This window comes from Erythrolamprus reginae, chromosome 3 (genome assembly GCF_031021105.1).
Source record: "Erythrolamprus reginae isolate rEryReg1 chromosome 3, rEryReg1.hap1, whole genome shotgun sequence".
Classification (NCBI taxonomy): Eukaryota; Metazoa; Chordata; class Lepidosauria; order Squamata; family Dipsadidae; genus Erythrolamprus; species Erythrolamprus reginae.
The window spans coordinates 182,408,229-182,436,150 of NC_091952.1; the positions used below are offsets into that span (position 1 = coordinate 182,408,229).

Genomic DNA, 27,922 nt, shown 5'->3' on the forward strand with positions numbered 1-27,922 from the left:
ATTCTTCTGGATTCAGTTCCAAGTGGGCAAAAAGACACTAGATTCATGGAGGTTGCTTGGAAAGAAGGTTTAATGGTGGAAAGGAGCACATGGCATGAGTTCCTGAACAGAGAAGGTGGATCTCATGCTTCTAGATGTTGAGTGAAGAGAAAGAGAGAAAGATGTGTATAAGTTTTGTATAACATTTCTGATAAATAATATGTTTCCTTTTATATGTAGCACATACCAATATAATAATTGAATAAATAAATAAATAAATATACTGTGTGTGCTTTAATATAGAAAGCAACATGGAATGCTTGAATTTCAGTTTGGTTTTTCAGTTTATACCTATAAAATATGCATATAAGTTAGGGTTGTCAGATAAAAGTTCAAACTCCAAATGGCTGCTAGAGAAGTAGTTTATCTCTTACTTGCCATCTAGTGATTATAGTGCATTTTTGTGGTTCATGTTTCGTGGTCATAGTTGTTCATGGCTAAAGAATTAAAGAACCACAATGAATTCCTTAAGCAAGACTCTACAGAACGGAAGAGATAATCCCAAAGAATCTACCTTTGTAATTAGCATTGCCACTTAATGTTGTAAATCCTGCTTATGCCACAAAACTATTGGTCGCCTGGATTTAAGCAGTTCCTAAGGTTGGGAGGTATTGGACTGCTGTCTCTTTCCATGGGTGTCAAAGTTAACTTCACAATAAGCTGGTTGGAAGGCAAAGCATTTATATGTAGTAAAGTTGTGAAATGTCAATGTATTTTTCGTATAAGTTTTGATATTTTGTTCTTTTATTTATAACAGATCTGAACTCCGATAACTCAGGAGGTTCTGACTGTTCAGAAAATGCTACGTCCATCTCCCCATTAGTTTCTACCACTAACCTTTTGCAGCAGACAGAGGACCAAATTACTTCAAGTCTTGATGGCCCATTTGTAAACTTGCTGCCTCCTTTACTTCATGAAGACTACCTGCTTGGGCTTGATGAAGAAGAAGGGATTAGTGACCTCTTTGATGCTTATGACTTTGAAAAAGTACCTGCCTTGATGGATGGATTTTTATGCAGCTGATTTTTGTTTCTATTTTCTTTTTAAAAGTCAAATCAGAATACCTGCTGACATTCCACACTATCTCCCATCTTATCTCTCAACCCTTATTCCATTTCAAAAATTAGAACGTATAGTTTTTCATATTTATATGAAAATACTTCATAACATAGTACAAACACAGAATGGCAGACTTTCTAATCAGAGTTACTTTAACTTCAAATTCAGGCAGCTACTGATTTAGCAATTACAAAAGAACGCACAGAGAATTGGAGGAAATGGCTAAGCCTATTTTATTCTGGTTTACTGTTTCTATACGTTTCATAAAGGTAAAGAGCTAAAGGGCTAAAGAACTGTTTTAGCCAAAAATAGCATTTTTTTTCCCTTACGATTTCAAGCTGTGCCTTCTGTAAAACATGTCTGTTCAGTTTTTTCATTCAAAGAGTAACTGTTTGAGATACACAAAGAAAAAATGTGAAATAGACTTCTTCCAAAGTTATCTAGAAATATTTAAATTCTTATCTGTGCTTCACTTTCGAGCATTCACCTATCACTGAGGACATTAATAAGCCTCAAATAATTTTTAATATGAATAGGCTTTAAAGATATTGCTATCCAAGGTGAAATAGAGGTGGTGACCCCAGGCAATACTGTGTATCTGGAGAGCCTCTAAGTAACCTTAAAAAAATAGTTGTGCATATCAGCTGCTTTAGAAAGGGAGAGTAGGCCATGTGGATTGATTCTAGTTTCTAGCGCTCTCTGTAGAATAGTTCGGTGGATTTTACCTTCTTTCCAAAGAGCTAGATTTACAGTATACAACCCGTCTTTGTATTTGGGTGGTGAACTGCATGTAGTATCAGTTTCTACATGTAATTGTCAACCCGCTTCACCTTCAGAGGTCTGAAGGTGATTATTTTCCCCACCAGAAAGAAACCTCGTGCTGAGGAAGTCCCTTGTTATGAATAGAAAATAAAGATGCACAGTTCAATTTCACTGTCTGCAAAGTGCAATAGAACTGGCACGTGAAGTTTGTGGTACGAAGTGGGGCTCTGTGTTAAGTGCCTACTAGAATTGCACTGTGGGCTTTATTTTTGTTTTTATTTTTTATTTGCTAAGAAATACTATTTAAGCCAAGCTTCATTTTTTCAGTACTCGCTGTTTATTTGAGAAGGTTAGTTGCTTTCACTTCCCATTTTGGAAGTTGCTACAAAGCTGACATTTCACCCAAAGTATAAATAATATACTTGTCAAGATTGTCTTCGCTGAATTTTAATTGATAACTCTTTGCTGACATAATGTGCTTTCTGAAAATAGATAGACTTTATACATGTAAACATAGTTGTATGAAATGTTGTCACTTTGGTTAATTAGTTGAATAGTTTAAGCAGTATACATTACTTTTTCTACATGATGCTTAAAACATTTCTAAAATGTTTGTTTTAAATAATATATGTGCAGGTTTTCTGGTACCATTGAAATGCTGCTACAGACACTCACAAATGAAATGGCTGAGTAATAGTATGAAAGTTGTACGATTGAGCCTTGGAAAATAATTGTGTAAAAAAAGGCAACACATTGAGAACTGTTAAACAGTATTAAGTGTGTTTTATATGTATACAAACTTGTGCATAGTTAATTGGTTATTTAAGTTGTATGTTCTTAAACTATAGTCATATAAGAGTTTTGTACAATAGGAATGAATTTGTAAAGCCTGCAGAGTATTTTATAGTTAACTTGTTATTTCTTTAAAAAAAACCCATAAAACCTTAAATCTGTAAATAAAAAATGTAGTATTTAAGTATGTCATATGAAGAAACAGGAGTTTGTGTATGCATGAATACTTTTATTATATGAAGAGGATCTCTGGGTAGAATAAAATGAAAAGGAAGAAAATAAAATGCCATTTTGTACAATTACATACTTTCCCCAGTGTATAAGCAAACCACTAACCTTAATATACTTTGATTAGTATGTTAGTTCTAAAATGTGTAAAATAATGTAAAAAAAAAGTAAAAATAATTTTTCATTTGTAAAGGCAACCTGTTCTATAGCTGGGACCCTGCCTTATTAAATGTAACTGACTTTTTAAATGGTAATCAATAAAGCTTTATATCAGTACATACAGCATTAGTTTTTTCCCCTCTGAATAATTGTTTTCATCTGCTTCAAGTTATTTCAAATCTATTTTGTCGCCAAAGTGATGAGCAACATATCCTAATCATATAGAAGTTGACCGGCCATTCTAGATGGTGTTAGCAACAGTAAGACTTGCTTTTCTGTAACTTTTGCCATTCACTAAATGAACAAATAATAAATTCTGTAACTTTTGTTACTGTCTACATTCATACAACACAAACAAATTAAGGAATCATGTAGCTACCACAAAACTCAGTCTATTTAATTGCAGGTAGTCCTTGATCTAACAATCTAACAACCATTTAATGACTCTGAAGTTACAGAGGCAATGAAAAAAGTGGCATGTCTTGTCCTCACACTTATGACAGTTGTAACATCCCTACAACCACATGATCAAAAAATCCAGGTATTTGCCAACTAGTGTATAATTAGATTAGATTATTATTAGAGATGGAGGAGACCTTGTAGGCCATCTAGTCCAACCCCCAATCCCCCCTGTTCCTACACCATTTCAGACAAATGGCAGTTCAGTCTCCTTTGGAGCTCTCACAACCTCCGCTGTTCCACTGGTTGATCATTCTCACCGTCACAAAGTTCCTCCTTATTTCCAGGTTGAATCTCTTTGGTTAGCTTCCATCCATTATTCCTTGTCTGACCTTCTGGTGCTTTGGAAAACAGCCTGACCCCCTCCTCTCTATGGCAGCCCCTCAAGTATTAGAACACTGCTATCATGTCACCCCTGGTCCTTCTCTTCGGCAGACTGGCCAAGCTCAGTTCCTGCAATCGCTCTTTGTTTACAGGATGCGTTCGAAAAGTAATGCAATTATTTTTTTAAAAAAGTAATTTATTGAACAGATTTGCACAAGCACTTAAAATTCTTCAAAGTGTACTGTCCTTGGGCCTCTACACATTTTTTTCCAGAGACTGTCGTGATCGGTACACGCCCTGGAAGGCGTCTTCGGGGACCTCTCGCAAGGTCTTTGTCACGGCTGATTGGATCTCTTCTATGGACAAAAAACGCACCTTGCCACAATGTGCGATGAGTCCGCGAGTTCCTGGCCAAACACCAGGTGCCAACGCTGCCCCCACCATAGTCCTGACGTCGCCCCAGCAGACTTTTTTGTTCCCTCGGATTAAGGCAGCCCTGAAAGGAACCGGGTTTTTGCCCATAGAAGAGATCCAATCAGTAGTGACAAAGACCGTGTGAGAGTTCCCCGAAGATGCCTTCCAGGGCATGTACTGGTCATGGCAGAGTCACTGGAAAAAATGTGTAGAGGCCCAAGGACAGTACTTTGAAGAATTATAAGTTTTTGTGCAAATCTGTTCAATAAATTACTTAAAAAATAATAATTGCATTACTTTTGGAATGTACCCTGTACAACTTTCCAGCAACTTCCAACAAGCAAGCCAGTAGGGTAGCTGGATTTGCTTAAAGATTGTGTGATAACTGAAGAAGCTTCTTGGGTGAGAAGGAAACATTTTTCAGGGGAAAAAAAACCTAGTCCAGTTGCTGTTTGAAAAAAAAAAACACCTTTGGGATTCCTTCTTCATGGTCATCTCCCCCACCTCCCTCAAGCTTATAAACCACGGGTCTCCAACCGTGGCAACTTATTATGTTGCCAAGGTTGGAGACCAGCCATTAATGGCATGTATGTTTTTTTAAAAACTATTTTTAATTGTTGTTTTTAAATTGTCTTGAACTTTTTAAGCGGTTTTAATATTAAATTATGTGTGTTATTTTTTGGTTGTGAGCTGCCCAGAGTCCTTTGGAAGTGGCTCGACATAGAATAGAATAGAATTCTTTATTGGCCAAATGTGATTGGACACACAAGGAATTTGTCTTTGGTGCATATGCTCTCAAAGTACATAAAAGAAAAAATTCAAATTCAAATCAATCAACTTTAAGATATGTGGACTTCAACTCCCAGAATTCAACTCCCAGAAGCTGGCTGAGGAATTCTGGGAGTTGAAGTCCACAAGTCTTAAAGTAGCCAAGGTTGAAGAGCCCTGTGTATAAACGAAAGCTAAAATCCTATTTTTGTACTATTGGCTCTCATTCAACATAGGCAGATGCAGGAGTAGATCAATTCATACTGCCTAAAAACCAACTTTCCCCCTGAGACTTGATGTCTATGGAGATTCTCAAGTCAATCCAGGTCAGGGTTGTCCCAAATAAACTTTTTCCGGAGGCACCTGGTTGTTGTTATTATTATTATTATTATTATTATTATTATTATTATTATTATTATTATTATTATTATTATTATTATTATTATTATTATTATTAAATATTATTATTATGACCTGGTTGTTGTCATTATTATTATTATTATTATCATCATCATCATCTTTATTTATTTTGTCAAGTACATATTGGTAGTATGCAAAGATATAACAATGTTTATATACATGATACTAGTAAGAAATATTGGGACAGGACGCTTGTGCACTTATGCATCTTCTCCTCCTCCTCATTATTATATGCCGCCCAACTTCTTAGGGAGTCTGGGCGGCTTACAATAAAACGTTTTCTTTGAAGACGTTTCGCTCTTCATCCAGGAAGCTCCTTGAGCTCTGAGTTGTTTTGTTTTTTTAAATTCCCCCCCCCTCCCCCAACGGGATGCCTTTTTCATAGTTTCCATTTAATCCACAGTGCGCATTCGCCCGAGGAAAAGAGTGAACTTGTTCTAACTTTCGCGAAGCAGGAGGGGGAAAAAACGAGCCAAGTTTGTTCCCTCCACCGTACCGTCGCAACGTCTTCCTGTGACGCGGGAAAGGGCGTGGCTGCATCATGGCGCGGTGCACTCGGGGCTGCTCGGAGCTGAGCTAGAGAGCTTTCAGGTAAGCGGCTTGCTTGTTAGGGTTGCCGCTGCTGTCCGCGCACCGCCGGCCGGGAAGGAGAGGTTAGATCTCGTCTTCTGTGGGCTGAAGAATAGCTTAGCCCGGTATTGTGTTGCGTTTCAGTCCGGTCCACCGATGGATGAGATGCGCTGGTTTCTTCTCGTTTAGGGCAGGGCTCTCCAAGCTTGGCAACTTTAAGACTTGTGGACTTCAACTTCCAGAATTCCTCAGCCAGCAAAGCAAAGCAAAGGTGACTGAGGAATTCTGGGAGTTGTAGTCCAGAAGCCTTAACGTTGCCAAGATTGGAGACCCCTGGTTTAGTGGGAAAATCCCTTCCTGGGATCTCACCCGATTGGTGGCGAAGCGAGGGATTCCTTATCTCTCAAACAGATGGAGAAAATCTATCTTATGTGGTCTCTAGCCATCCCAAACGACTGGACGGCATATATGATCAGATATATCAGACAATCGAAATGGATGACACCGATGTTGGAGCGAAGGCAATTAAATTTTGCTAAAATGCCCTCTTTATCTGTGACAGGTGGGTCGCTCAGCACTTTAACACTGCGTTTGTTACAGTTAACAACTTGTAGAGATGGGTGGATTTCAACTCTCAGAATTCCCCGGGTAGCATGCAATCACTGTATTGCAGCCTTAAGATAGAAAGTAGGAGTTTAGAGTATCTGCAGCATAGCAATAATATTTATATACCACTTAAAAACCCCTCTCTGAGCGGTTTAGAGCAGGGGTCCCCAAATTTGGTTACTTGAAGACTTGTGGACTTCAATTCCCAGAATTCTCCAGCCAGCTATGCTGGCTGGAGAATTCTGGGAGTTGAAGTCCACAAGTCTTCAAGTTGCCAAGTTTGAAGACCTCTGGTTTAGAAAGTCAGCATCTTGTCCCCCCACAATCTGGGTCCTCATTTTACCAACCTTGGAAGGATGGAAGGCTGAATCGACCTTGAGCCTGGTGAGATTCGAACTATCCAAATTGTAGGCAGCTGGTGGTCAGCAGAAGGAGCCTGCAGTACTGCATACCTTTACTTTCATTTTCCCCCATTTACTTTTCATCATTCAGTGGATACAAAGAGGTGGAATCAGCCTTTGCCAACTTGGTTCTCATTGATAGATTGTACTGAAATGGTCAACAAAAACCCAGAAACTGTCAACTGCGCCAGTTAGTCAAACTGTTTTATCAGAAAATATAACTGGCACCATTTGTTGTGTGAGCTGATGTCAGGCTCATGATAACAGTGGGGTTTGTGACATGTTTTTGCAAAATGCACCCCCCATAGCATATTGGTGTACACTCCTTCCTATGTTTTTGACAGGTATCTCTGACTGTGGCTTTTCTGTACTATGTATGCCTGGGATGCAGGAGTTAGAGTAAAGGGGATTCTGGCCAGGTTGCAAGCTGTGAGTTGTAACTTTTTTTGTTGGCGCCACTGTATGCTAAAGGTGACGGAACTAAAGCCTAATATATGTTTAAGACTTGTTCCATCCCTTTTAACAGTCTTAAGAGCTACTTTTAAGAAATTTTAAGTATTCAGTCTGTTGACTGTTTTGTAAACCTTCATGAATCTATTGATTCATTGATTTATAAATAAAGTAAAGGAATGTATAAATAAATTACTGTAGGAAAATGAATCACAAATCCATTTAAAAGATATATATTAGGCCAACTGAAAGTCACAAAATACAATGTAAACCTTTCAATTTTCTTATCCTAGAGAAGCAGCTAAATAAAGTCATAACGCAAAAAGGGGAGGTATGTCAGTAATGTGATTTGTTTTAAAATGTCTTAAAATACAAGTAACTGCAGGTATTTAGATTAATGCTGGCTGGATGACTTGGGCCAATTTTTTCTCTTAGGAAGGAAGGAGTGACAAACCAGTTCTGATAAAATTGTTCAAAACACTTCAGGGATGTGTCCAAGCAATTACTGAAAATCAGACACTAATGAGTGGGGAAAAATATTTGTATGAAAAATAATAATAATTAATAATAATAATAATAATAATAATAATAATAATAATTTATTAGATTTGTATGTCGCCCCTCTCCGAAGACTTGGGGCGGCTCACAACAGTAATAAAAACAGTATAACAATGGAACAAATCTAATAATAAAAATTATATAGAAAACCCCAACTGTTAAAAACCATACAACACATACATACCAAACATAAAATATAAGAAAGCCTGCGGGAGATGTCTTAGTTCTCCCATGCCTGGCGATATAGGTGGGTCTTGAGTAACTTGCGAAAGATAAGGAGGGTGGGGGCTGTTCTAATCACCGGGGGGAGTTGATTCCAGAGAGCCGGGGCCGCCACAGAGAAGGCTCTTCCCCTGGGGCCTGCCAAACGACATTGTTTGGTCGACGGGACCCGGAGAAGGCCAACTCTGTGGGACCTTATCGGCCGCTGGGATTCATGCAAACAAAAGCAAACAATGTAATGTATGTTTCTAAGAGTGCACACACAGTGTGTGTTGATGCTGTATTTAAAGATAACCTCCACATAATGAGACATTATAAGAAATAAGTTAAAAAAAGATACCAATTATTCATATCTATCTGCAGTGGGTTTATTATTTTGTATTTTTAAAACATTAAACCAATTGATTTTTTAAAAGGAAAGTTTATTTTCAAAAAATTAAAAATAATCCAATACAGTACATATAATAAAAACTCTGACAATAACATAGTATCTAACATGTTCTAAATATTTACATTGTGGTGAAAGAATCATAAAAGAGGGAAATTATCTCAAAATACACTGGATGGCTAAACATTAAGCTTCAAGAATGAAATGTATTTTCCTCTAAAAAATCAAGGAACACTGAAGCCAGACACAGAATAATGTTTCAGGAAGTTGCACCTAAAATATGGCTAGGAATACGTATTTATCTTAATGTGTTTTTAAAAGCATATCTTGTGTTCACATAATTTTTATTCAAAATCTATTCCCAGTTTCCTTTTAACCTTAATTCTTATAAATTTAAAGGAAAAAGTGCTAATTGATTTGGATTTATTTGTGGTTTTAAATTTCAAAAAAGCCAAAGGTTCTCAGAGCATACAAATGTGCTTTGAATAAAGTATTTAAAAATACTTTTAAGAGTAAAGTATCCACATAATAGGCCAGTGATAGTGGACCTATGACACATGTATCAGTGATGCCACACCACAATGTTTTGTGTAGCACACTAATATTCACTAAGATTCAAGAACTATTTTTGAAAGCGTGCCCCATTTTACTTGATTTTCAGAAGCTGCAGAGGTTGGGCAAGAATGGGGTGTATTTTTGCAGAGCCTCTGGACCAAGGGTGGGTTGTACTTATCTTCTCTATCAGTTCACATTGTGTTGAAAGTATGTGTTTTGCGGGAGCGTCTCATCACATCTCACAAGCTGATTGCATGGAGTGATGACAAAAGAACTGGTTTGGGGGCATGGCCAGGCGGCCATCACTGCGGATTCATCAGGCGAGGGCAAATTTCCACCACCGGTATGGGAGAACTGGTCTGAATGGGCAGCAACCCACCACTACTCTGGACCTCCCAGAAGCAGTGTGAGAAGGCCATGGTCTCACACAAGTTTTGGAGACTGGGCAAAGACTGTGGAAGAGCATTCTCCAAAGACTTTTCCTTTGCCAATAATATCAAAATGAGGCTTCTGTTTATTTCTCTTTGGTGATATTTATTTATTTCCTGCTGAAGCAGGAAATCCTACACCATCCAAGCCAGGTGGCTGTCCAATTTCCACTATAGGTGATCACTGCTAACAATCTTCTGTTCCTTTCAGGAAAAAATGCTGAAAGATCCCAACACCTACCAATATTAAGGTAAGGTTTTATTAGAAGATACTATCAGTAATACTGAATTTTGTTTCAATATGATTGCCATTTAACTTTGAAAAAAATATTTGATTCTTGTCCTGAACAACAATTCAGCTGTATCATTTATTTTCTTACTTTAAAAATAAAATAAAAACAGCTGCTGTTTTTATTTTTATTTTTAAATTTCTATGCCACCTGACTCCCAGTGACTGCATCTAGTAGCTGTTGGCAAGTACAGTTGCTCATTCAGGTAGAATTATAAGTACTGAACCCCCTAGCTTTTGAACGACAAATTTTAAGAATCATAGCCAACCTGAATAATTGCCAGCAATTGTTGAAATTTAGCATTGTAGGCAGAACTGTAATCTGAGAAAGCATCTCAGGCAAGACCCTCCATAGTTCTTGTTCAGCTGGGCTCTATGGTATGAGCCTCCCGAAAATTCAAGGATAAAAAATGCAGATACACACACACTTGAAAATTCAAAAACAATGTTTTTTATCACAAAATTCAAAAGAAACAAAGCACCCTTTTTGTATTGCAAAGAGCACTTTTCCCAAAACAAACTTGTAGGCTGTAAAAACCCCTTAAACAGTCCTTAAGTACTTAGCTAGCAGCTGTGAGGAAACGTCACAGCCCTCCTTCTTCCACGAGTTGAAACACACACGCTTTGCTCTGCCTTGGTTTCAAAGTCTTGAAAAATCAACAGAGTCCTGAAACAGCAAGTCACGGTCCAAACCAGTACGATCAGATAATCTCCACACTGCGAGGCCAGCACGTTGCCAATTTAATAGCAGCCCTAATTACTTGAACCCCACCCAACCACAGGTGGACTCAATTATCTCCTATAATACTTTTGAAGCTGTTCACTCCTATGCATAGCTCTACGCATGCGTGGGTCTATCATTAATTCCTCATCCGAATCTAAGGAAGATAAGGATGATTGACTTCTTCCTGGGGTGTCTTTCAAGCCCCCCCCCCCCCTTCCATCTCACCGTCACTTCCTTCTGCACAGGACAATTCACCGTCTGACTCTGTCGGCAGCAAAACAGGCCTATGACATGTTGATGTTTCCCCTGCATCCACCTCCTCAGTCCTGGGGGCAGGAGCTGGGCCAGAGTTAATCACAAACAGTTCTCATGTAGATAAAGGGACGGAGAAGGGAAATGCATTCAGACTTACAAGTTTCTCTTACTGTAATCTTAGAATAAACCTACAGATAGCCCTCAATTTCAAACATTCATTTAGTGATCGTTCAAAATTACAACAGCACTGAAAAACGTGACTGACGACAGTTTTTACACTTACAACTGTTGCAGCATCCCCTGTGGTCACGTGGTCAAAATTTGTACGCTTGGCAACTGGTTCATATTTAGGACGGTTGCAGGAGGGATGAAATTCAGAAATATTCCCTACCGGTCCAGTGGGCGTAACTGAGTGGGCATGGTAGGGGAAGAATACTGCAAAATCTCTATTCCCTCTCCACCCATGGGGCCTGCCAGAGATAATATTTGCCGGTTCACCGAACTACTCAAAATTCCCACTATCGGTTTTCCAGAATCTGTCAGAATCTGCTGAATTCCATCCCTGGGTTGCAGTGTCCTTGGTCCTGTAACCACCTTTTGTGACCTTCCAACAAGCAGAGTCAATGGGGAAGCCAGATTCACTTAACAACTGTTAAGTGTTAAGTTACTAACTTAACAGTTGCAGTGATTCACTTAACAACTGTGCCAAAAATGATAAGGGGGGAGAGTAGAATTATCTTGCTTAGCAGCAGAATGTTGGGCTCCATTATGATCATAAGTTGAGAACTGCCAGTAGTATTGTCCTGCATGATTTTGTGTTAAAAACCTTTGTGTTAACAAGGTTAGCCAATAAATAGGCATAGCAACTAAGTCAGCCAATGGGAGCTAACCACTGGCATGGCTCAGTCAATTCTATACTCTCTCACTCTGAACTCTGCTGAAATGAAACTAATTGTTCTCTGCCGTATGTAACTACTTGAAAAAATAATCTGCTAATGGTATTGTAAATTCATCTGTTACGTTTATAAAGGAGTTATTGAATCCAGCTGAATCAGTCATCTGTGTGTGCTGCTGGTTTTGATTTTTGCAACAAACTTTAATACTTTGGTTTTGTGGTCTGGTCAACATTGAAGGATTGTTATAATGGAGGAGAGTATCCTAACTAGACCTGACCCAGCAGGGTCTACTATCATGTTGTCAGCAGACTAAGAAAGCCCTGTCTGAGAAATGTGGCTCGCCCACCATTTTTTTAGTGTGTTAGGCAAAAGCACTCTCTGCAGATTTGTAAAACTATTGCTGATAGCTACAAAGTAGAAGCAAATAGTGGCTTTAAATTTATTGTTCCTAGGTAGTCCGGACCATAACACGTTTGTTTGTTTTTTAATATTAATGGGTTTTTAATCATTTTTAGTATTTATTGGATTATTATTGTACATTGTTTTATTATTGCTGTTAGCTGCCCCGAATCTCCGGAGAGGGGCAGCATACAAATCCAATAAATAAATAAACAAACAAACAAACCAATCAATCAATCTTCATGTTCTTAAAATACAGTGCCGATTTTCAGTACAGGTGATTTTTCTATCAGTCTGAGATTAGATTGGCTTTCCCCGATTGATCTTGTTAACTGAAACCCTGGTTTCATTTATTCTTATTTTAATTCTCAATTTTCTGACATGAATGAGCAGGTGGTTTGCAGGAAGTGGGGGGGCATGGCAGCTCACTAGGTACTATATGCAATTTGCATTTATGGTTCGGTTGATCCGAATTGCATAATTTGTACCATTTGGGCAATGATATTGTGATGTATGTGTGACATTCTTGCAGTTTTTGCTGGAGAACTTACCAAATTGTTTGTTTGTTTGCTTGTTTGTTTGTTTGTTTATTCAATTTTTATGCCGCCCTTCTCCTTAGACTCAGGGCGGCTTACAACATGTTAGCAATAGCACTTTTTAACAGAGCCAGTGTATTGCCCCCACAATCTGGGTCCTCATTTTACCCACCTTGAAAGGATGGAAGGCTGAGTCAACCTTGAGCCGGTGATGAGATTTGAACCGCTGACCTTCAGATCTACAATCAGCTTCAGTGGCCTGCAGTACAGCACTCTACCTGCTGCACCACCCCGGCTCCTAGTTGCTGCTCTTGGCTCTTTAAAATGATCTGTTATCCTTGCAGAGTTTGTAGGAGAGGAGATATGAATACCATAAATGTGCACTACTGTTACAGGGATAGAGATCCTTGTTTTATGCCTTCCCTCTTCTGCCCTATATTTCTATCTCCCAGAAAAAATGATTGCTGCTGGTGACCTTTGCCTTGAAGACATTGAAGATATTGTGTCGGCACAAGATCCGAAGCCTTTTGATCGTCACTTCAGTAGAAAAAACATTATTCCTAAAGTACGAAAACGGCAGTCACGAAAGAACGTGGAAGTGGATGATCCTCCCCCTAGAGATAGGTGCATATTTACCTTTGTTATAATTTGAAGTAAGGTTTTGCCATACAAAGTACAGTACCAATAAAGTTGAATATCTGCAGCTCAGGGTTGAAATGAAAAGCTTCTGGTAGAAACAAAGAAACATAGAAGTCTGACGGCAGAAAAAGACCTCGTGGTCCATCTAGTCTGCCCTTATACTATTTCCTGTATTTCATCTTACAATGGATATATGTTTATCCCAGGCATGTTTAAATTCAGTTACTGTGGATTTACCAACCACGTCTGCTGGAAGTTTGTTCCAAGGATCTACTACTCTTTCAGTGAAATAATATTTTCTCATGTTGCCTTTGATCTTTCCCCCAACTAACTTCAGATTGTGTCCCCTTGCTCTTGTGTTCACTTTCCTATTAAAACACTTCCCTCCTGAACCTTATTTAACCCTTTAACATATTTAAATGTTTCGATCATGTCCCCCCTTTTCCTTCTGTCCTCCAGACTATACAGATTGAGTTCATTAAGTCTTTCCTGATACGTTTTATGCTTAAGACCTTCCACCATTCTTGTAGCCCGTCTTTGGACCCGTTCAATTTTGTCAATATCTTTTTGTAGGTGAGGTCACCAGAACTGAACACAGCATTCCAAATGTGGTCTCACCAGCGCTCTATATAAGCCCCTATGGTAGGCCCCTTGGGACCACTTTTCACCATTCACATGCTCTGGAGGCTTTGCTTAAAACTCAGGAGGGCGAAAAATGACCCAAGGGGCCTACTGGAAGTCCGGAGGCTTTAGTGAGGCCTGTGTGTATTGCGGGGGACATGGAGGGGGGGGGATCGTTCACCCATTGCATTATGGGTGTGGGCACGTTTGCACATACTATTGCACAGGTGCACACCCTTTTGACACCCGAGTTAAAAAAAGGTTCGCCATCACTGATCTAAAGTTTTTTTAAGGGGGCAGCCATTTTGAATTTTCCTTGCGAGTCTATAAACCTGAAAAGTAAGAAACATAATATTTCAGAACGTAAATGATATTATAATTTATAATTGGGAAAAATTTCAGGAATTTTGATCAAAAACTTTACCTGTAATAAATAAAATGGCATTACTTTTTGACTCATGCTTCTACATTGTCTAAGCACTGCAATACTTTCCTTCTCAGGCAATATTTTAGGGTTTGTGAGGTCCTCGGTATCTCTAATCACCGCTGGAAATTTTTTGGTATGGAGAAATTTACCGTGTTTATGTTTTTTTTATTTGACAGTGTGATTCCTGGTATACAGAAAATTTGGATACGTACTTGGGGATGTTCCCATAATAGTTCAGATGGCGAATACATGGCTGGGCAGCTAGCTGCTTATGGATACAATATAACAGGTAATGAGTTGAACATGTTGTATCTCTTTCAAATGTTTTATTTTTAAAACGAGATTTGAATACAGTGGTACCTCAACATACGAGTTTAATTCGTTCTAGACCCGAGCTCGTAAGTCGATCAACTCGCATCTCGAACGAATGCCTTTAGACTTTGTTTTTCACGCCAAGATAACCAGAAGCAAGGATTCTTGCGCCACCTAGTGGAAGCTCGGCTCATATCCCGAATTTGAGCTCAGGTGTCGAACAGAAATTTCGCTTGCGTCGTGACTCGTAACTTGCAATACTTGCATGTGGAGCAGCTCGTATCTAGAGGTACTACTGTATGCTGTTTTCTTTCTATTTGCTCATTTACATTCTTTTCAGGATACAGATTCTTCCATGTTTGTTTAACAATTAAATCAATACAATAAAACAGTGCCTTGAGTAGTTGGAATCATTTTCTTTGGTCAGCTAATAGACACATTGAGTAGTTCAGGTGTGGCAGAGGTTTCCAGTTGCTTACTCTATTGCAGATCAAGTAGACTTGCTTGATTTACAGGTGTATCAGTAAAGTCTTATTGGACAATACAAGCCTAGTCTTCTAAGGAAAATCTGAATGTCATAGACTGGAAGGTTTTGGAAAAAATGGGGGATATCTATCCACCGATCAAACATGTAATGTATGACTCCCCAGTGTAGTTGCGGAATAGTCCAGGAATGAGTTGCTACAGTCTGATCTGCCTAGTTACTGAGTCGAGTTTTTTTCTGACCATTCCTCCTTGCCTCTCTGCGCATGACCCAGTTTCCGAGTCAGTCAGATCTAAAAGAAGTTGTGTTGCAGATTTACTCTAGCAAAACAAAGCAAAACACCAGAGAGACAGACAAGGAACAACAGATGGAAACTGACCAAAGAGAGATTCAACCTGGAAATAAAGAGGAACTTTCTGACTATGAGAGCGATCAACCAGTGGAACAGCTTTCCTGTGGAGGTTGTGAGCACTCCAACACTTGTGACTTTCAAGGGGAGATTGGACTGCCATCTGTCCGAAATAGTGTTTGGGGGTCGTGGGGGTGGACTAGATGACCTGCCACATCCCTTCCAACTCTTTTTTTTTTTTTAATTAATTTTTAACAAATTTATATATCACACAACATAAAACAGTGCATAGTGAAATGTGCCCACCACCCAGACACACACACATACCCCACCACCAAATTGGGGGTGTTTCTTGTATAGTCCACTTGACCCAAGAGCATTATATCTATTTACATATTATAGAGTGATTCCAATTTATTTCTTGTAGCTTGGTCTCGGATTCTGCTCGTCATATATCGTCTTACCTTGTCCCACCGTCCCATCAGTTGTCCCAACTCAGTTTCATTATCCGAATTTATCCTTTTATCCATAATTTCAAATTGAATATGGTACACCATGTACCTAGACCAATTTTGCATTGTCCATTTTGTCGCATCCTTCCAACCCAAAACTATTACTGCCTGAGCGCTTTCTATTGCTGCTTTTTTTATTTCTCTACATTCTCCCGTCGCATTGCTTTTAACTAGTACTGCCATTTTCTTCGTGATTGTCCATTGTATATTTAGCATTCTATTGATATCCTCTTTCACTTTTAGCCAAAATTCCTGCACTATCGGGCATTCCCAAAACATATGCATAAACACTCCTTTGTCTTGACACCCATGCCAACAATTCCCCTTGACATTCTGCTGAAAGTGTGCAAGTTGAACAGGAGTAACTCAAATAAACAAACAAACAATAAATAAATCCAGACTCCTGGATTCAGGTTTTATTTTTTCTAATTCTCAATAGGAAATTCAAAAAGAAAAGGAAATTTTTTTTTCAATAAATAAGAGGAAGAAAGCTATCAGGCCATTCCTCTAGCAGCGGTTAGCCTCATTGCCTCCGCGCCCCGCTGCTATCAGGTGGAATTGGAGCCTCCGGAGCAGCTTTTTGGACTTTGCTGGATTTTCAAACTGGAGCCCTTGTAGCCGCGTCTGCTATCCTTAGCTGCTTGAGCCCGTAATAGCCTTGGTGACCGTTTTGAAACTTCTGACAGCTCCAGAGTGCTTTTTGGGCATGCAGTCAATAATTGGTGCTGCCGATCCAGTTAGTGACTGCCAACTCGTGCCTTTGTCCCTTGCTTCCCTGGGCAGTTTCTGTGGTCTTTTGCCACCTCAGTTGCCCCGAGATTGGTGCACTGATACTAAGCATCGCAACTGACGCACTTATTGACGATGGATTGCACCTTGTCCCTCAATCTCCAAAAGGACACTGCTAGTGATAGTGGAGCCACTGGCACTATCCTTGGGAGTTCTTATTTATTCCCGTGGCCATCATTTCCGGTTTTCCTTGCATAGCTCCAATAGCTGCGGTGGCCATTTTGACAGCCCAGTCGGCCATTTTGTTTGATCTTGGGGCCTAAATCTTCTCCCTCACCTAGGCAGCAGCCCTCTAAGCAAGCTTGTTTGGCAAGCTGGTGTTGGCTACCTCAGGGCTCCCTTGGGAATGCCATCCGCTGGACAGGTGGCACATTTGTGTGTACATGTGCTAGCAAAGTTCCGACTTTCTGGAGACGCTATCACCTTGAGCCTTCAACAACAGGCTTCAATCCATTGTGTATGCTGATTAGTCCAGCTTGCCCGGTAATACTGCCAACTTCTGAGCTTTAGCAAACAAGGCATCAGTTTATTGTGTGTGCTGGCCGGCCTGGCTTGACTGACAAGACCGCAACCTCCTGAGCCTTAGCAAACAAGGCATCAATCCATTGTGTGTGCTGGCTAGCCCGACTTGATGGACAAGACCACCATCATCTGAGCTTTCCCGGAAACCCTAGCAAACATGACATTAATTTATTGTGTGTGCTGGCTAACCTGGCTTGACTGGAAAGACTGTGACCTCCTGAGTCTTAGCAAACAAGGCACCAATCCATTGTGTGTGCTGGCTAGCCTGGCTTGATCGGCAAGACCACCACCATCTGAGCCTTGGCCAATGGGCATTAATCCATTGTATGTCCTGATTAGTCCACTTGCCTGGAAACACTGCCACCTCCTTAGCCTTAGCAAAAAGGCATCTATTTATTATGTGTGTTGGCTAGCCCAGCTTGACTGGCAAGAACACCACCATCTGAACCTTAGCTAACGGGCATTAATCCATTGTGTGTGCTGGCTAGTCCGGTTCGTCTGGCAGGCCCACCACCTCTATACCTTTCAGCCTCTGTTGTCAGCTTCCTTGTCACTGTCTCCAGCACAAACCGTCACCTTAAGATAGCAGATCATTCCCCTGCATGAGAGCAGGCGGAGGCCTCAGTAGCCAGGAAGGCATCGGGTTAGTCACACAAAGGGAGCAAAGGGAAGCAGCCTTCTAAGGCAAAGGTTAAGTCAGGCAGACAACAAGCTCTGGGAGAGCAGACATCCAGAGAGCTTAGGTCCCATCGCAAATTTTTGAGGTTCAGTTATGCAAGCAGATACATGCAGCATCGAGCTCTTCCCTTCAGGCTCACGTCAACCCCAACATGTTTCACCAAGGTCATGGCCGCCATTGCAGCTACCCTGAGACTCATCCCAGTGAGACTTAAGTGCTACCTGGATGACATCTTGGTCCAGGCTCCCTCTTTTATCAGGGCAAAACGGGATCTTGAATTGACTATCCAAAGCTTGCAAGATCATGAGTTCCTCTTGAAATTACTAAAAGAGCCACCTGTCTCCATCCACCAGGCTGATTCATCTAGGGGTTCGGAACACCTCTGGTGGACCTCTTTGCCTTGCACCTGAACGCCAACCTATTTTGCTTTTTCTCGAGGTTTTTGACCCCAGGGGCAGAGGGTTCAAACACCCTCAGGTCCACCTGCGCCCCCCCCCCCCGCTCCTGTACATGTTCCCTCCTCTTGATTCAGGCTGTGATACAGAAAGTCACCTCAAAGTCCGCAGAGATCATCTTGGTGGCTCCTCACTGGCCTCGGAGACCTTGGTTTGCAGATTTAGTCAGCCTATCCTCCTCATCACCCTGAATATTTCCTCCTCAGCAGATCTCCTTTAGCCAGGGGGTCCTAGACCATCCGGAGCCTCAGTGGCTCCAACTGACCACCTGGCACTTGAAAGGGTCCTCTTGAGAAGGGACAATTACTCTGAAAAGGTTATCCGGACTATACAGGTGGTCAGGAAACAATCCACCATAAGGATTTATAATGCCACCTGGGTGATCTTTGTGTGTATTGATCCTGTCTTAGCGTCTGTTCCACAGTCCTCAATTTCCTTCAGGGTGGCCTGGACTGAAGCCTGACTTTCAGCACCATTCAGCATCATGTTGCAGCCTTATCTACCATGCCAACTGGTGGGGAGAAAGTTTCACTATCATGGCATCCAGGTGTTTGGAACTTTCTAAGAGGCATGAGCAACCTGCAACCTCCACCGGTCTTACAGATATCCCACCTGGGACCTCCCCAAGGTACTTTGGTCCTTGACCGAGGCTCCCTTTTAGCGCCTGCGGACTACCAGCGTCAAGTACATGATTCTCAAAGTAGCGTTCCTTATCGCCATAACGTCCGCTTGGCGCATTGCTGAAATGGCAGCCTTATCTGCCAGAGTTGACCTCTGCATTTTCCACCAGGATAAGGTAATCCTGAGACTTGACCCCTCCTTCATTTCCAAAATCAACCAGGGCCAGGAGATTGTTCTGCTAAACTTCTGCCTTCGGCCTTCTCATGCCTTGAAAAGACAGTGGCATAAGCTGGATGTGCAGAGGGCCCTCAGAATTTATATTAAGCAGGCAGCACCCACCAGGAGGCCCTCTTCATCTCCTTCCAACCAACATTAGTGGGCACCAAGATGTCTTACTTGACCATTGGTCGCTGGATCAGAACGTGCATCATAAGCTTGTATGAGGCACAGTCTCAGGCGCACTCCACGAGAAGTGCAGCCCCACAGCCCGCTGCATGTGGGCCACGCAAGCATCCCTCAAGGATATCTGCAGGGCGGCCACTTGGACGAACCCCTCGTCTTTCATTAGGCATTATAAGTTGAATGTCTTTGCTTCTGCAGAGGCTTCCTTTGGGAGGCTGGTTTTACAACCGGTCCATTTAGCCTTGAGGGCTCCAGACCCTCCTCCCTTTAGAGATACTAGGCTTTGGTATGTCCCATTCCTGGACTACACTGGAGAAGGAGCCTTGGTCCTATCTGGCACTTTTTCTCAGTGGGTTGTGGGATAGTCCAGTTTCACCCTAAAGGAAGCTCATGGGGTCTGGAGAATTATCTAACATACTGTGTGTTGTGGTTGGCTCTGGCCCAGCTCCTGCCCCAGGGAATGTGGAGGTGGAGGCAGGGGAAACGTCAACATGTCCTAGGCTGTTTTGTTGCCGGCAGAATCAGGGAGTGCAGTTTCCTCGGATGAAGAAGAAGGTGGGGGTGACTTGGAAGAGGGGGGCTTGGTAAACAGCCCAGGAAGTCAATCACCATTATCTTCCATTGATTCGGATGAGGAAGTGTTAGACCCCCGCAGGCGCAGACTTATGCATCGAAGAGACCAATTGAGGACATATTACAGGAGATAAGAGAGGCCACCTGTGTTTGGGTGGGGCTCCAGTAAATAGAGCTGCTACTATAAATAGCAGCGTGCTAGTTTGGCCGTTGTGGAAGATTATCTGATCGCAGTTCTTCAGGATCGTGCCTCGCTGTTTCTGAACTTTGTTTGTGGATTTTTCACGCCTTTGACACCAAAGCAGAGTAAGGTGTTTGTGTGTTTCACTTCGTGGGAAGAAGGAGGGCTGTGATGTTTCTTCACAGCTACTAGCTAAGTACGTAAGAATGATTAAGGGACTTGTACAGCCTACAAGGTTGTTTTGGGGAAGAGTGCTCTTTGCAATACAAAAAGGGTGCTTTGTTTCTTTTGAATTTTAGGATAAAGGACATTGTTTTGAACTTTCAAACGTGTGTGTGTGTCTGAAATTTGTACCCGTGAATTTTCGGGAGGCTTGTATCAGAGAGCCCGGCAAAACACTGTGCAGGCCTCTTTTTTAGCCATCACGTCGCCAAAAACTGGGGCATGTGCAGGCAAGGAGGAGTGGCCCCCAAAAAACTAGACTCAGTAACTAGGCAGATCAGATTGTAGCAAACCATTTCTGGACTATCCCACAACCCACTGAGAAAAGGCGTTCAAGTAAGACCAATGCCCCTTACCTGTTTCAATTTATTTCCAAAAAGTTTGAAATATTTCATTGCTGTTCATATTTTTATATTTAATACTTTTGGATTTAAATCATGAGTGAGCTTCTAATGAATTTTATACCAGCCTTGGCCTCCCAAGAGGAAATAAAGGAGTTACTGTAAATACATTACAGTAAATAAATAAAATGTCTTGCTAGCAAACAGCTGATCATCATGACTGCTTTTCAGGCAGCTACATTCAGAATACAGAAGTTGGATGTCAGGAAGAAGTTAGGGTAGAGTTAAAAGCATCCTTGCTTTCTCAGAAGGAGACTGTAATGCATAAATAACACCTCCCATAATTTCTACAATGTTTTTGCCATATATCAATGAATTTCTAGCCAACATTTGACATAATACTTTACGTACTGCTTTTAGGTATTATTTGCTTTATGTTCTTTAAATTCCACCCATTATCTAAAATATTTTTATTTGTCCTATTTGGTACATTACAGACTTTAATTTGTATTTTGACAACATAATTGTTTAATTTATAGCTTGTCTTTAAAAAATGGCAGCTCACCAATGGGATAAAATAATGACAGTGAATAATAATGTGTGTATAATTGATGTATATTTAACATACACCAGGGGGCAGTATTAAATAACATTTTGAGTTAACTATGTTATTAAATTTTGAAATTAATCTGTCATGCTTTCCAATTGTTTTTAAGCGATACTTATAATTTTGAGCTATTTTTTCAGTTGAAATTGTAATTCAAAGAATTATTGATACAATGGTATTAATTACTTTGGTCTTCGTTTAATTTTCTGGCTACAATAATGGAATCAATAGATTTCTGTCTGTCCAGTAATTGATAGATTATCAAAATCTATAGCTAACTTTTGGCATATATATTAATTCAATGTTAAATTTTCTGTTAACAAATTGTAGCTGTTTGAATTTTATTTATTTATTTATTTATTTATTTATTTTATTTATTAGATTTGTATGCCGCCCCTCTCCGAAGACTCGGGGCGGCTCACAACAGTAATAGAAACAATATAACAATGAAACCAATCTAATATTAAAATAAAACATATCTAAAACCCCAGCAATTTAAAACCATACAACACATACATACCAAACATAAAATATAAAAGCCTGGGGGACGATGTCTCAGTCCCCCCATGCCTGGCGATAAAGGCGGGTCTTGAGTAATTTGCAAAAGACAAGGAGGGTGGGGGCCGTTCTAATCTCTGGGGGGAGTTGGTTCCAGAGGGCTGGGGCCACCACACAGAAGGCTCTTCCCCTGGGTCCTGCCAAACGACATTGTTTGGTCGACGGGACCCGGATAAGTCCAAATACATACATATTTCTACGTATGATTCCTCAGTTTTAAAGTTTTGTCTACACAATAATGTCAAAGAGAAGTCAGATACACTTAACAGTAGTGTAGCAAGAAAGGTCGTAAAATAGGGCAAAACTTGCTTAACAAGTGTCTTGCTTAGCAATAGTAATTCTAGGCTCAGTTGTGTTTGTAAGTCAAGGATTACCCATAGAACACAGCAAACAGGTGCTTTATAAAATGGTTTATAGAAGGAACTGATGGCTTTTGTTCCTCGCTTGATTAGCAATTGGATGAGAACCATGTGGAATAATGAGTTTATTTATGTACTTATGCATTTGTCCTGGAGTGAAATCCTCTTGGTTCGCCTGTGCCTGTCAGTCATCAAAGATCCACTGGCAAAGGGAGCCCGAGACTTCCCCCATCTGCCCGGGCGCCACCATTTGGATTCTTTTACCCTCTGCACATGCACAGAATGCTTTGCGCATGCACAGAGGGTAAAAGAACGCAAATGGCAGTATCTGGACAGGTGGGCGGAGCCTCGCACTCCCTTCGCGACCAGCTCTCCGATGATGTAAAACTTTTCAACACCACGGACAACACATCTACTCTCCAAAAAGACCTCGACTTTGTCTCACATTGGTCTAACACATGGCAATTTCAAATATCAACCAGCAAATGTTCTACCCTCCACATCGGCAAAAAGAATCTGAACCTCATATATAAACTGAATAAACAAAATCTCACAGCCAACCCGCAGTAAAAGACCTTGGAATACTAATATCAAATGATCTAAGTGCCAAAGCCCACTGCAACAATATCACCAAAAAGGCTTCTAGAGTTGTTAACCTGATCCTATGCAGCTTCTGCTCTGGCAATCTCACACTACTCACTAGAGCCTACAAAACATTTTGCCAGACCCATCCTTGAATACAGTTCATCTGTCTGGAACCCACACCACATCTCGGACATCAACACCCTAGAAAATGTCCAAAGATACTTCACCAGAAGAGCCCTTCACTCCTCCACTCGAAACAGAATACCCTACGAAAGCAGACTATCAATTCTAGGTCTAGAAAGCTTAGAACTACGTCGCCTAAAACACGATCTAAGTATTGCCCACAAGATCATATGCTGCAACGTTCTACCTGTCAATGACTACTTCAGCTTCAATCGCAACAACACAAGAGCACGCAACAGATTCAAACTTAATATTAACCGTTCCAAACTGGACTGTAAAAAATATGACTTCAGCAACCGAATTGTCGAAGTGTGGAACTCATTACCTGACTCAGTAGTGTCAACCCCTAACCCCCAACATTTTTCCCTTAGACTAATCACGATTGACCGCTCCAGGTTCCTTAGAGGTCAGTAAGGGGTGTGCATAAGTGCACCAGTGTACCTTCCGTCCCCTGTCCAATTATCTCTCCTTATCTTATTTATCTTTTCTTCCTTTCGAATATGTTCACCTATACTTTTATATTTTTTCTTCTATTTTTTTCTTTATTTATATTATTACATATCTATTCTCTTCAATGTGTATTATGTATTGGACAAAATAGATAGATAGATAGATAGATAGATAGATAGATAGATAGATAGATAGATAGATAGATAGATAGATAGATAGAATGATAGATTGACAAGCACAAGTGAACTGGAAGCATTTTACCCCTGATTTGTCCCCCACCCTCCCAGAGATTTAACATACTTTTTTGTAAATTTAACAGAAACCAAATGCAGAAATTCCAAAACGGACTAAAAATAAAGCATACAATAGTAAGCAAAGAGGTGTCAATGACCAAAACTCCTTATTACAATGGTTCTCAACCTTCCTAATGCTATGACCCTTTAATACAGTTCCTCATGTTGTGGTGACCCCCAACCATAATATAATAATATTGTTGGGAAACTCGGGTGGATTCTAACTTACCTCGACTGCTGGTTTGCTTCTTCCTGTACTGTGTTGCCCCGCCTCATGGATGTGCATGCGTTTTGCCCGTGTACACATGCACAGTACTGATTTTTTAAAAAACAATTGCAAAAAAAGCCCAAAACAAAAGGGTGATGCATGCTCGGTGCTGGAAATTTGGCTTCTGTGCATGCTCCGAAGTTCCCATGGTACAGATTTTATTTTTTTGCAATGGTCTGTTTGCATGTGACCCGCATGGAGACAGATAGAGAAGCAATGTCTCTGTTCCTAAGACCATCGGAATTATGTTTTTTCCCATGGTCTTAGGTGACCCCTGTGAAAGGGTCGTTCGGCCCCCAAAGGGGTCGCGACCCACAGGTTGAGAACCGCTGCAGAATATACCTTATTTAGGCTAGGAGCATACAGGAGAGCATTCCAAAGGGCCTGGACTACCATAGGAAAACTCACCCACCCACAGCCAGACACACACATACACACTTTCAAGCATTGTCTTTCTTGATCTCCTGAATGTGGGAACAGTCAATTGCTACCAAATCCTGTGACAATCAGAGATCATGCAGTATATTTTTTTTAAAGGATGAGATAATTGAACTCAGCCACAATGCTTACATCGTTTCTTTGGATTGTTTCATAATATTCTTCTAACCGCCTTCTGCCGCACGAATCCCAGTGACCAGTTAGGTCCCACAGAGTTGGCCTTCTCCGGGTCCCGACGACTAAGCAATGTCATCTGGGGGGACCCAGGGGAAGAGCCTTCTCTGTGGCGGCCCGAACCATCTGGAACCAGCTCCCCCCAGAGATTAGGACTGCCCCTATCCTCCTTGCCTTTCACAAACTCCTTAAAACCCACCTCTGCCATCAGGCATGGGGGAATTGAGACATTTTCCCCAGGCTTATATAGTTTTATGTATGGTATGCTTGTGTTGTATGCTGTTAAACAATGGGGTTTTTAGATATTTTTTAAATATTAGATTTGTTCATTGTACACTGTTTTATTACTGTTGTGAGCCGCCCCGAGTCTGCGGAGAGGGGCAGCATACAAATAAGGAGCTGTGATGTTCCTTCAAATACACCAGGGTGATTCGACACAAAAATATGTAACCCTTCCCTGGTGCAGAGCTGAAGGGATTGGATACTGCAGCCTAGAGGATAATTCTCTGCCTTACAAGGCAAAGGTTGAAGGTTCAAGTCCCAGTGGGTATGGTTAGCTCATGAGGCCAAAATAAGGCCGAAATAGATCTATCCTAGTCTCCCTTAATTTTCAAGTTCAGCAAAAAACATGTGACATATATATAATAAGGAGCTGTGATGTTCCTTCAATACACCAGGGTGATTTGACACAAATATATATATATGTATATATATATGTACATTGTTCTGAGTTCGGGTTTTGCCCCATGTAATATTTTGCATGTCTATGCGACGTTTTGGTGAAATCACATTCACCATCATTAGGCTGAAGTTGTAAGCTTCGTGCTGCTGTAAGTATATATATATATAAATTGCTTGGAAGGAAGAAACAATAAATGGGTATTAATGTACTGCCACTACTGGTAACTAGTTGCTGATATTTTAACATGGGGCATTATCAGTGCAGTCTACAGCCCATAAGGTGTGGGCTATGCTAACTGGGCTGCTGGGAGTTCTAGATTACCAACATTAGGCATTGTGTAGTTTATGAACGCCACCATTGTGATTTGATCAACAACCACCGGTATGGTTCACACAGCATGCTAATTTAAAATTTGGCTTGTTTGGTTTTGGTTGAGCATGTTATATAAATCCAGTCATTATGGTTTGGAACCCACCATCTCTGGCGTAACATGATAACCGAATCCAGCCAATTGTGGCTTAAACCAATGTTTTTCAACCAGTGTGCCGCGGCACACTAGTGTGCCGCGAGACATGGTCAGGTGTGCCGTGAAGCTTAGAGAGAAAGGAAGAAAGAGAAAAAGAGAAAGAAAGAAAGAAAGAAAGAAAGAGAAAGAGAGAGAGAAAGAGAACAAGAGAGAAAAAGAAAGCAAGAGAGAGAGAAAGAGAACAAGAGACAGAAAGAGAGAGAGAGAAAGAGAGAGAAAGAAAGTAAGAGAGAGAGAGAGAAAGAGAGGGAGGGAAGGAGAGAGAGAAAGACATAGAGGGAGGGAGGGAGAGAGAAAGAGAGCAAAAAAGAGAGGAAGGAAGGAAGAGAAAGAAAGAGGAAGGAAGGGAGAGAAAGAGGGAGGGAGGGAGAAAGAAATAGAGCAAAGGGGAGGAAGAGAGAGATATAATTTTTTTTGTCCAAACTTTTTTTAGCCCCCCTCCCCCCCCGCTCAATGTGCCCCAGGGTTTCATAAATGTAAAAAATGTGCCGCGGCTCAGAAAAGGTTGAAAATCACTGGCTTAAACAACAAACTCTTAATGCAACTTGCAAATCTAATTGTGTTGCTTGATGTAGATTTCAGATCTACAGGCATGGTTTGTACGGGATCTTTTAGACATCATCAGCTTAAACTTTGCATTGGTATCAAATTAGGAAAGTGCAGTATATCAAAACAAAGGTATTTTTCTATGCCTTCATTTTCGTTCCTTTTTTCAAATTTCTTTTCCCTGGTAGCCTGCCAGAATTGATGTGGTAGATGCCATGTTTCTGTCAAAGAATGTTCTTTATTTTACTGGCTTCCTCACTTGTTCACCTAAGATGTATCTGCAGCCTTTCCCCCCCTTCTTCCTTAACGTACAGATGGAAAGTCAGCTAAGTGCTATCGCAGAAGGACTGAGATGGATGTCTTCTCAAAGACAAAAATGGTTGAGGTGCCAACCTGAGATGAATGTCATTGGAGATTTGCAGTCAATGGCATGCGCCTGGATATTTTTTGGCATTTCTGGCCCACCACAATGAAACATGATTGTGTGTAAAAGCAGAGGGAGAGATTCCCACTGAGTAGAAGACACTGACATTTGTCTTACATGTCAAAATCCTTGGCGCTGGAATCGGCTTACAATGCAGAGCAACTTTGTCTTGGATGACTATAAATAGCCTTTTGACTTCATCCAGCCAAAAGTGAATAGCTGTTGATTAGTAAAAGGTATTGCAATATAGAGGAGTAGGCTTTTTGGCTCGGTTTTAAATATAAGACAGATTTCTTGGCTGCTTATATATTTGTAAGACTTTTCAGACCTTGAGAGTTCATTGGCTCTGTTTCAGAGGGGGAAACATGCTTGCTCACTGGTTCTGTTTGCAAAAGTAGGAAATTAAATTGTACTAAAAGTAGCTCCTTATTGATGTCGTGGTATTGTTTTGTCCTTCACAAAGTATATAAAATTTAATCTAACATGCAAAAAGGAAAGGAAATAAAATGCAGTGGTACCTTTACTTAGAACGCCTCTACTTACGAACTTTTCTAGCTAAAAATATTTTATCTAGATAAATTTTTTTTTGCCTCTTCTCAAGAACCATTTTCCATTTACAAACCCGAACCTTCGAAACTGCAACCGGAAAGGGCAGGGAGAAGCCTCTGTGGAGCCTCTCTAGGAATCTCCTGGGAGGAAACAGGGCCGGAAAAGGCAGGGAGAATCCTCCGTGGGGCCTCTCTAGGAATCTCCTGGGAGGAAACAGGGCCGGAAAAGGCAGGGAGAATCCTCCGTGGGGCCTCTCTAGGAATCTCTTAGGAGGAAACAGGGCCAGAAAAGGCAGGGAGAAGCCTCCGTGGGGCCTCTCTAGGAATCTCTTAGAAGGAAACAGGGCCAGAAAAGGCAGGGAGAAGCCTCTGTGGGGCCTCTCTAGGAATCTCCTGGGAGGAAACAGGGCCTCCACCTTCCCTGTGGTTTCCCCAGTCACACACATTATTT

General features: G+C 40.9%; 2 protein-coding genes across 7 annotated transcripts in view; both read left to right on the forward strand.

Annotated features, from left to right (window-relative positions):
• The window catches only part of E2F3 (E2F transcription factor 3), a 49,901-nt gene extending 46,736 nt beyond the window's left edge, over positions 1-3,165 (forward strand). For both annotated transcript variants that reach the window (XM_070749120.1, XM_070749121.1), the window contains exon 7: positions 797-3,165. In XM_070749120.1, coding sequence (XP_070605221.1) covers positions 797-1,062 — 266 coding nt within the window. In that variant the 3' untranslated portion in view covers positions 1,063-3,165. The remainder of the gene's footprint in view (positions 1-796) is intronic.
• A 2,667-nt stretch (positions 3,166-5,832) lies between these two features.
• CDKAL1 (CDK5 regulatory subunit associated protein 1 like 1) overlaps positions 5,833-27,922 on the forward strand; it is a 652,416-nt gene continuing 630,326 nt past the window's right edge. For 3 of the 5 annotated variants that reach the window (XR_011558700.1, XM_070747382.1, XM_070747383.1), the window contains exons 1-4: positions 5,910-6,015; positions 9,814-9,853; positions 13,154-13,325; positions 14,565-14,677. Coding sequence is in view for 4 of the 5 variants with exons in the window: in XM_070747382.1 (XP_070603483.1) it covers positions 13,159-13,325; positions 14,565-14,677 (280 nt within the window). In the remaining variant the exon portion in view is untranslated. Of the gene's footprint in view, positions 6,016-7,345; positions 7,431-9,813; positions 9,854-13,153; positions 13,326-14,564; positions 14,678-27,922 lie in introns of all 5 variants that reach the window. The other 2 variants (XM_070747381.1, XM_070747379.1) reach the window with 2 other exon arrangements.